Source organism: Coregonus lavaretus (assembly GCF_964263955.1).
Source record: "Coregonus lavaretus genome assembly, chromosome: 33".
Classification (NCBI taxonomy): Eukaryota; Metazoa; Chordata; class Actinopteri; order Salmoniformes; family Salmonidae; genus Coregonus; species Coregonus lavaretus.
The window spans coordinates 1350126-1361128 of record NC_140020.1 but is presented as its reverse complement, the minus strand read 5'-3'; the positions used below and the strand labels follow the sequence as shown (position 1 = coordinate 1361128).

At 42.1% G+C, this 11003-nt stretch overlaps 1 protein-coding gene across 2 annotated transcripts in view; it reads right to left on the bottom strand.

Moving 5' to 3' along the window:
- Positions 1-5472: 5472 nt before the first annotated feature.
- The window catches only part of LOC311108845 (dihydrolipoyllysine-residue succinyltransferase component of 2-oxoglutarate dehydrogenase complex, mitochondrial-like), a 32042-nt gene continuing 26511 nt past the window's right edge, over positions 5473-11003 (bottom strand). Inside the window, exons 15-16 of one of the 2 annotated variants that reach the window (XR_014610555.1) lie at positions 7011-7602; positions 5473-6725 (exon numbers count right to left, since the gene is read on the bottom strand). Coding sequence is in view for 1 of the 2 variants with exons in the window: in XM_084151609.1 (XP_084007735.1) it covers positions 7468-7602 (135 nt within the window). In the remaining variant the exon portion in view is untranslated. Of the gene's footprint in view, positions 7603-11003 lie in introns of both variants that reach the window. The other variant, XM_084151609.1, reaches the window with a different exon arrangement.

Below are 11003 nucleotides of genomic sequence, written 5' to 3'. Positions count from 1 at the left end.
AAAATGGAATTTACCCCCAACCCTGAGTGTCTCTGTTGCTCTGGTAAGAGTCATAAAAGCGCAACTCGTCAGATGATGATGATGATGATGATGATGTTCTCACCCTCTCCTGCTGTTTGATGCGACAGCTGTGTGTTCAGCTCAGATAATGGATGGAACATGTCTCCACTACAACCACTCGTTTCCTAAAGCGCTTTGAGCCCACTGATTTGGTCCATTTGCCGTTGGACTGTCATGTGAGGAATATCTGGTTCAAAGGCTTTTTTTGTCTTTTAAAATTGATTTGATTTAGGGCTACGTTTCTCAATTAAAAGATTGATACCCATTATATTGGTAACGACCTACCCATCTCTAATGCGCAAATTGACATTTTGTGGATCTGATGCACTTGACATCAAAGGTTGTGGGACATTGTGGTGCCTGTGTCCTCTGCTAACCTGATAGCTGTTCATTGCTCTTGAGTAAAGAGCCCCATTGCACCAATATACAGTGGGGGAAAAAAAGTATTTAGTCAGCCACCAATTGTGCAAGTTCTCCCACTTAAAAAGATGAGAGAGGCCTGTAATTTTCATCATAGGTACACGTCAACTATGACAGACAAATTGAGATTTTTTTTCCCAGAAAATCACATTGTAGGATTTTTAATGAATTTATTTGCAAATTATGGTGGAAAATAAGTATTTGGTCACCTACAAACAAGCAAGATTTCTGGCTCTCACAGACCTGTAACTTCTTCTTTAAGAGGCTCCTCTGTCCTCCACTCGTTACCTGTATTAATGGCACCTGTTTGAACTTGTTATCAGTATAAAAGACACCTGTCCACAACCTCAAACAGTCACACTCCAAACTCCACTATGGCCAAGACCAAAGAGCTGTCAAAGGACACCAGAAACAAAATTGTAGACCTGCACCAGGCTGGGAAGACTGAATCTGCAATAGGTAAGCAGCTTGGTTTGAAGAAATCAACTGTGGGAGCAATTATTAGGAAATGGAAGACATACAAGACCACTGATAATCTCCCTCGATCTGGGGCTCCACGCAAGATCTCACCCCGTGGGGTCAAAATGATCACAAGAACGCTGAGCAAAAATCCCAGAACCACACAGGGAGACCTAGTGAATGACCTGCAGAGAGCTGGGACCAAAGTAACAAAGCCTACCATCAGTAACACACTACGCCGCCAGGGACTCAAATCCTGCAGTGCCAGACGTGTCCCCCTGCTTAAGCCAGTACATGTCCAGGCCCGTCTGAAGTTTGCTAGAGTGCATTTGGATGATCCAGAAGAGGATTGGGAGAATGTCATATGGTCAGATGAAACCAAAATATAACTTTTTGGTAAAAACTCAACTCGTCGTGTTTGGAGGACAAAGAATGCTGAGTTGCATCCAAAGAACACCATACCTACTGTGAAGCATGGGGGTGGAAACATCATGCTTTGGGGCTGTTTTTCTGCAAAGGGACCAGGACGACTGATCCGTGTAAAGGAAAGAATGAATGGGGCCATGCATCGTGAGATTTTGAGTGAAAACCTCCTTCCATCAGCAAGGGCATTGAAGATGAAACGTGGCTGGGTCTTTCAGCATGACAATGATCCCAAATACACCGCCCGGGCAACGAAGGAGTGGCTTCGTAAGAAGCATTTCAAGGTCCTGGAGTGGCCTAGCCAGTCTCCAGATCTCAACCCCATAGAAAATCTTTTGAGGGAGTTGAAAGTCCGTGTTGCCCAGCGACAGCCCCAAAACATCACTGCTCTAGAGGAGATCTGCATGGAGGAATGGGCCAAAATACCAGCAACAGTGTGTGAAAACCTTGTGAAGACTTACAGAAAACATTTGACCTGTGTCATTGCCAACAAAGGGTATATAACAAAGTATTGAGAAACTTTTGTTATTGACCAAATACTTATTTTCCACCATAATTTGCAAATAAATTCATTAAAAATCCTACAATGTGATTTTCTGGATTTTTTTTTCTCATTTTGTCTGTCATAGTTGACGTGTACCTATGATGAAAATTACAGGCCTCTCTCATCTTTTTAAGTGGGAGAACTTGCACAATTGGTGGCTGACTAAATACTTTTTTTCCCGACTGTATATAGTGATTTTGAAACTTAGCTTTGAAACTGTTGTATGAAGCATTACACCGGATCAATCAGCTTCATCATGTGATACTGTAAGCCATGGAATAGTGATGGTAATATGGTTGTACTGTATTCAACCAGATACAACAGGAGTATAGTACTGTATTCTACTAGATACAACAGGAGTATAGTACTGTATTCTACTAGATACAACAGGAGTATAGTACTGTATTCTACTAGATACAACAGGAGTATAGTACTGTATTCAACTAGATACAACAGGAGTATAGTACTGTATTAGCTTAGCTCCTGAGTGGCGCAGTGGTCTAAGGCACTGCATCGCAGTGCTAACTGTGCCACTAGAGATCCTGGTTCGAATCCAGGCTCTGTCGCAGCCGGCCGTGACCGGGAGACTCATGGGCGGCGCACAATTGGCCCAGCGTTGTCCAGGGTAGGGGAGGGAATGGCCGGCAGGGATGTAGCTCAGTTGATAGAGCATGGCGTTTGCAATGCCAGGGTTGTGGGTTCGATTCCCACGGGGGGCCAGTATAAAAAAATATATATGTATTCACTAACTGTAAGTCGCTCTGGATAAGAGCGTCTGCTAAATGACTTAAATGTAATGTAAATGTATTCAACTAGATACAACAGGAGTATAGTACTGTATTCAACTAGATACAACAGGAGTATAGTACTGTATTCAACTAGATACAACAGGAGTATAGTACTGTATTCAACTAGATACAACAGGAGTATAGTACTGTATTCAACTAGATACAACAGGAGTATAGTACTGTATTCAACTAGATACAACAGGAGTATAGTACTGTATTCTACTAGATACAACAGGAGTATAGTAATGTATTCAACTAGATACAACAGGAGTATAGTACAGCTGTATCCCTAATTGAAGAAGTTGTATTTGTTATCTAATATAACTTTAGATGCTAATGCAAGGTAGGCTCACCAAACAAAGATGACTCGCCACAGAGAATAGCAAGACTACTCCAACAGAATCAGAATAATTTAGGTAAATTACCTCTCTGATGTTGGCTTAATGAAAACCAGTAGCTAGCTCTCCCGTTCCTAATGGTCCATCTTTCATCTGAATCAAACATAAAGCCTTGGAGGCGTCGTCTTATTGAACAGGCTCCATTGGATATTCATATACGGGGCCAAATTTTCAAGACAAGACATAACAAAAAAAAAAACTCCATCACAACCGAATGAATGCCCACGGATATCTATGGACCTTGCAGAGTAGGCTTGGCTTAATAGAGAGTATGCAGCACATTAAAAACACATCTTGATGGCGCTAAAGGAATCTTGAGTGGCCAATAAAAGTACATCATTAAATTAAAAAGACCCCATGGTGTTATTGTACCCTGTATTCATGAACCATTAAGGCCTCCAGTATTATCATGCTAATCTAACATTATCGGGGGTGTTTTTTTAATTTTATAGACATTTCGTGTTGTTCAACATAATGAATGAACTTGTGTTTTTTTTTTTTTTTCTCCTTCCAAATGGCGCTGTTCAGACGTTTGCGTAGATGCTGGCACAGAAACAAAGAGGCAGCATTAGTAGCCATTGTCCCCCCATGATTATTAAAGTAAACAGAGTGTGGAGGGTGCTCACCTTACGGAGGCAGCTGCAGGCACTTGAGGGGAGCGTCCGTGAAGAGAGGGGGAGGAAGAGGTGGAGGAAGGACTGGGCCAAGCAACCCCTCAAGACTCTCTGCTAGAGAGGCGAGTCCATTATTCCGAGGCTTCTAGAGAACAGCAGAGTGCTACGACAATTAGCTTTGAAGATCAGGGGTCGTCTTCATTAGGCACCACACTGAAGAAAACTGATTAAAACAGGGGAGGGATTATCTGGAATCAATAAAACAGCTCGTTTCCCCTTTCTGTTGAAAAAGGTTTTTGAAACAGTGTGCCTTAATGAACAGGGCCCAGATCCATCTCTGGGTTAGGATTCATCAGGGTGTAGTGACAGACACGCCAAGGAACCAAAACGATCTGTTCCTGCTTCCTATTTAAAGGGGCACTCTGTCATGGCTACATTCATTTCTGGACTTTTAAATGAATGATATACACTGAGTATACAAAAAACATTAAGAACACCTCTTTCCATGACAGACCAGGTGAATCCAGGTGAAATCTATGATCCCTTATGGATGTCACTTGTAAAATCCACTTCAATCAGTGTAGATGAAGGGGAGGAGACAGGTTAAAGAAGGATTTTTAAGCCTTGAGACAATTGAGACATGGATTGTGTATGTGTGTCATTCAGAGGGTGAATGGGCAAGACAAAATATTTAAGTGCCTTTGAACGGGGTATGGTAGTAGGTACCAGGCGCACCGGTTTGTGTCAAGAACTGCAACACTGCTGGGTTTTTCACGCTCAACAGTTTCCTGTCTGTATCAAGAATGGTCCACCACCCAAAGGACATCCAGCCAACCTGACAACTTGGGAAGCATTGGAGTCAACATGGGAAGATATTTCCATTCACAGCCCTAATTGGCTGATTGGATGGTCTAGAACCACCCCTTTACCCAGATGAACAGTCATTGGTCTATTATAATCAGATCACATTGTGATGTCATGATGTGGGCCAAAGGTTCCATCCCACCTGAACAGGCTGAGATTCCAGGAATTATTTTCAAACAGCTCTTAGACAAAAAGGACATCATTAAATTCACAATTTCAGTGTCATTTCAACCTCATAGTGTGGAAATATAATTTTTAAAAACAACAGGTTAATCAAGTTTTTTTTTTTACTGCTCTGCCCGTTTAAAACCATCATTTTGATATCATCGATGGTCAGTCCTTGCATCCATAGCTCTGTCTAGGAATTTGAGTGGGGTTACATTTCTTCAGCCTTCTCTCAGTCGTTTACTGAAACAGTGTTGGGGTGTCCGCGTTGTTATCGTTTGAACTGCAGATGCCCCTTTAATTACACCCCGTTACCAGTACACTAAGAGGAGGAGGGTAGACACCTGTTCTGGTTGACTGGTTCCTCATAACGTTTATTCCTTTTCCTTATGAAATAAGGAAGTATGAAAAATGTATGCACTCACTAACTGTAAGTCGCTCTGGATAAGAGCGTCTGCTAAAATGACTCAAATGTAAAAATGAAATAAAGAGTAAAACACCAGAACACTGATAAATGCTCCCACAGTTTTATTGCGCAATGTTTTCGACCCATGGCGCATCAATCCTTTATTTCACCTGCGTGTTATTGGATGTGTGGTGTGAGTACACTACATTTCAAACCAATCTTCCTTTTCTTTACCACTGTGCTTCTGCTTGATCTACTGGGGTTCTGTGATACATGTGAGAATAAGTATAAATACATTACATATGATAAAAAAAACCTGAAGACAAGAATCTGTACATAAAACTCTAGGATGTTTTAATGTTTAAAATGGTTTCCTTTAAATAGTTACAAGTATTGTATACAGCACAGAGAGAATCTGCTTCCTGGGTTCAACGAAGAAGAGTTCATCATGAGAAATACGTCACGCATGCTGCTAAATTGTGCGTCTTGAAAACCACACCCAAACACTGGTCCGGGAGTTACATTGCATGTTGCCTTCTCATGGACTGACAGAAGTACATCTAGAGCGGAGGAAGGGAAGTGGTTTCTCTTGTCTACCAAAAGCTCAAAACACAATGTAGAAATGTCTGCATCTGAAATGACACCCTACTCCCTGTATAGGGCCCTTCTTTTGTAGTGCACTATATAGTGAATAGGATGTGGTTTCGATGAGATTATCAGTCATTTACAATGCTGCTCAGCGGACAGTCATCCCAAAGAAACAGGAGAAGTTCCTGCAACGGGGGGAAGCCAAGAGACTAGACATAAACGGGTTACCGTTCAACCAACCCTGACATGGGACAGTCATACAGAACAGAACCATGACATGGGACAGTCATACAGTACAGAACCATGACATGGGGCAGTCATACAGAACAGAACCATGACATGGGACAGTCATACAGAACAGAACCATGACATGGGGCAGTCATACAGAACAGAACCATGACATGGGGCAGTCATACAGAACAGAACCATGACATGGGACAGTCATACAGAACAGAACCATGACATGGGGCAGTCATACAGAACAGAACCATGACATGGGACAGTCATACAGAACAGAACCATGACATGGGACAGTCATACAGAACAGAACCATGACATGGGACAGTCATACAGAACAGAACCCTGACATGGGACAGTCATACAGAACAGAACCATGACATGGGGCAGTCATGCAGAACAGGCGATCTAGAATGGGCTTCATCTTGTCCGACTGAGCAGTTCTTTAGGGTAGCATTATAAAAACACGTATTTGGCTTTAAAATCGTTAGCATGGATAGACTACACATTTACAGCTCATTGAAAAGCCCTCTGGGTGTTTAGAGGTACATTGTAAATTCATTATGGTTTTTTTGATATGCGACCGTTTCTTGATATAAGTGCTTTGAACGTAACAGTCTAATATTGAGACAGAACAGATCTGGTAGGTTCATCAGAGAGTCGGTCTAATATTGAGACAGAACAGATCTGGTAGGTTCATCAGAGAGTCGGTCTAATATTGAGACAGAACAGATCTGGTAGGTTCATCAGAGAGTCGGTCTAATATTGAGACAGAACAGATCTGGTAGGTTCATCAGAGACTCCGTCTAATATTGAGACAGAACAGATCTGGTAGGTTCATCAGAGAGTCGGTCTAATATTGAGACAGAACAGATCTGGTAGGTTCATCAGAGAGTCGGTCTAATATTGAGACAGAACAGATCTGGTAGGTTCATCAGAGAGTCGGTCTAATATTGAGACAGAACAGATCTGGTAGGTTCATCAGAGAGTCCGTCTAATATTGAGACAGAACAGACCTGGTAGGTTCATCAGAGTCAGTGGTACACTGTATGATGTTGACCAACTGTTGAATCAATCTGACATTTCAATCTGAGCAAAAGCTGCTGAATAAAACCAATTAATAATAAGTGAATAATTTCAACATTAAATTCTCTCTTAGCCCCAGTCCCATATCTGTTTGTGCCTTCTTGCGAACTCTAATGTCATTGTCCCACAAACAGATCGAGGACTGTCTCGCTTTAACCAAAAGTAAATAACAATGGATTTGGCTGTCGCTTGTTTTTGGGATGGGTTGCTTTTATACAGATGCTGAGCGATGTTTAAATAGCTTAGGGCGCGTTCAGTAGGCCACAACGTTGTGGAGCATTATGTAGAACCACATACCTCTCTGGTGTAGAAAAAGGAAGTCACAACAGCTCTATTCACAACACCGCTAACTGTAATGCTCCACAACGTTCGTGGCTACTGAACGTGGCCCTGTTGCGGTGATGTGAGGTTGGAATCACATGTCGAGCAGAAGAACCCGGGGGTCCTCCACCACAGACTTGATCTTACGCAGGAAGGTGACGGCCTCTCTGCCGTCGATCAGGCGATGGTCGTAGGTCAAAGCCACGTACATCATGGGCCGGATCTCCACCTGATGGAGGGAGAGAGAGAAATAACTATACGGTCGAGAGAGAGAACTATATGGTCGAGAGAGAGAGAGAGCGAGCGAGAGAGCGAGAGAGAACTACAGTGGTGTGAAAAAGTGTTTGCCCCCTTCCTGATTTCTTATTTGTTTGCATGTTTGTCACACTTAAATATTTCAGATCATCAAAACAAATTTAAATATTAGTCAAAGATAACACAAGTAAACACAAAATGCAGTTTTGAAATGAAGGTTGTTATTATTAAGGGAAAACAAAATCCAAACCTACATGGCCCTGTGTGAAAAATTGTCCCCCCCCCTGCTAATACAGGTTCAGAGACCACCAGTTGGCTGTAGAGAAAGTGTTTCCCCCCCCCTGCTAATACAGGTTCAGAGACCACCAGTTGGCTGTAGAGAAAGTGTTCCCCCCCCTGCTAGTACAGGTTCAGAGACCACCAGTTGGCTGTAGAGAAAGTGTTTCCCCCCCCCCCCCCTGCTAATACAGGTAACGGGTGGAGGACAGAGGAGCCTCTTAAAGAAGAAGTTACAGGTCTGTGAGAGCCAGAAATCTTGCTTGTTTGTAGGTGACCAAATACTTATTTTCCACCATAATTTGCAAATAAATTCATTAAAAATCCTACAATGTGATTTTCTGGAGAAAAAAAATCTCAATTTGTCTGTCATAGTTGATGTGTACCTATGATGAAAATTACAGGCCTCTCTCATCTTTTTAAGTGGGAGAACTTGCACAATTGGTGGCTGACTAAATACTTTTTTCCCCCACTGTACATCTGCAAGTCTCTTGGGGTATGTCTCTATAAGCTTGGCACATCTAGCAACTGGGATCTTTGCCCATTCTTCAAGACAAAACTTCTCCAGCTCCTTCAAGTTGGATGGGTTCCGCTGGTGTACAGCAATCTTTAAGTCATACTACAGATTCTCAATTGGATTGAGGTCTGGGCTTTGACTAGGCCATTCCAAGACATTTAAATGTTTCCCCTTAAACCACTCAAGTGTTGCTTTAACAGTATGCTTAGGGTCATTGTCCTGCTGGAAGGTGAACCTCCGTCCTAGTCTCAAATCTCTGGAAGACAAACAGGTTTCCCTCAAGAATTTCCCTGTATTTAGTGGCATCCATCTTTCCTTCAATTCTGACCAGTTTCCCAGTCCCTGCCAATGAAAAACATCCCCACAGCATGATGCTGCCACCACCATGCTTCACTGTGGGGATGGTGTTCTTGGGGTGATGAGAGGTGTTGGGTTTGCACCAGAAATAGCGTTTTCCTTGATGGCCCAAAAACTAAATTTTAGTCTCATCTGACCAGAGTACCTTTTTCCATACGTTTGGGGAGTCTCCAACATGCCTTTTGGCGAACACCAAACGTGTTTGCTTATTTTTTTCTTTAAGCAATGGCTTTTTTCTGGCCACTCTTCCGTACAGCCCAGCTATGTGGAGTGTACGGCTTAAAGTGGTCCAATGGAGAGATACTCCAATCTCCGATGTGGAGCTTTGCAGCTCCTTCAGGGTTATCTTTGGTCTCTTTGTTGCCTCTCTGATTAATGCCCTCCTTGCCTGGTCCGTGAGTTTTGGTGGGCGGCCCTCTCTTGGCAGGTTTGTTGTGGTGCCATATTCTTTCAATTTTTTAATAATGGATTTAACGGTGCTCCGTGGGATGTTCAAAGTTTCTGATATTTTTTTATAACCCAACCCTGATCTGTATTTCGCCACAACTTTGTCCCTGACCTGTTTGGAGAGCTCCTTGGTCTTCATGGTTGCTTGGTGGTGCCCCTTGCTTAGTGGTGTTGCAGACTCTGGGGGCCTTTCAGAACAGGTGCATATATACTGAGATCATGTGACAGATCATGTGACACTTAGATTGCTCATAGGTGGACTTTATTTAACTAATTATGTGACTTCTGAAGGTAATTGGTTGCACCAGATCTTATTTAGGGGCTTCATAGCAAAGGGGGTGAATACATATGCACGCACCACTTTTCCGTTATTAATTTTTTAGAATATTTTTAAACAAGTAATTTTTTTCATTTCACTTCACCAATTTGGAATATTTTATGTATGTCCATATTACATGAAATCCAAATAAAAATCAATTTAAATTACAGGTTGTAATGCAACAAAATAGGAAAAACGCCAAGGGGGATGAATACTTCTGTGCATTTACTAATGACATAAAGCTGGGTATTATTCTGTATGAGAGAAAAAACGCAAATATTACTGCCAGGTATGTACACTACCGTTCAAAAGTTTGGGGTCACTTAGAAATGTCCTTGTTTTCGAAAGAAAAGCAATTTTTTTGTCCATTAAAATAACATAAAATTGATCAGAAATACAGTGTAGACATTGTTAATGTTGTAAATGGCTATTGTAGCTGGAAACGGCTGTTTTTTAATGGAATATCTACATAGGCGTACAGAGGCCCATTATCAGCAACCATCAGTCCTGTGTTCCAATGGCACGTTGTGTTTGCTAATCCAAGTTTATCATTTTAAAAGGCTAATTGATCATTAGAAAACCCTTTTGCAATTATGTTAGCACAGTTAAAAACTGTGGTGCTGATTAAAGAAGCAATAAAACTGGCCTTCTTGAGACTAGTTGAGTATCTGGAGCATCAGCAATTGTGGGTTCGATTACAGGCTCAAAATGGCCAGAAACAAATAACTTTCTTCTGAAACTCGTCAGTCTATTCTTGTTCTGAGAAATGAAGGCTACTCCATGCGAGAAATTGCCAAGAAACTGAAAATCTCGTACAACGCAGTGTACTACTCCCTTGACAGAACAGAGCAAACTGGCTCTAACCAGAATAGAAGGAGGAGTGGGAAGCCGCCGGGGCACAACTGAGCAAGAGGACAAATACATTAGAGTGTCTAGTTTGAGAAACAGACGTCTCACAGGTCCTCAACTGGCAGCTTCATTAAATAGTACATGCAAAACTCCAGTCTCAAAGTCAACAGTGAAGAGGCGACTCCGGGATGCTGACCTTCTAGGCAGAGTTGCAAAGAAAAAGCCATATCTCAGACTGCCCAATAAAAAGACAAGATTAAGATGGGCAGTCTGAGATATGGCTTTTTCTTTGCAGGAGAGAGAGAGAAAAAATAACTATACGGTCAGGAGAGAGGGAGAGAAATAACTATACAGTCAGGAGAGAGAGAGAGAGAAATAACTATACGGTCAGGAGAGAGAGAGAGAAATAACTATACGGTCAGGAGAGAAAGAGAGAGAGAGAGAGAGAGAGAGAGAGAGAGAGAGAGAGAGAGATAACTATACGGTCAGGAGAGAGAGAGAGAAATAACTATAAGGTCAGGAGAGAGAGAGAGAAATAACTATACGGTCAGGAGAGAGAGAGAGAAATAACTATACGGTCAGGAGAGAGAGAGAGAAATAACTATACAGT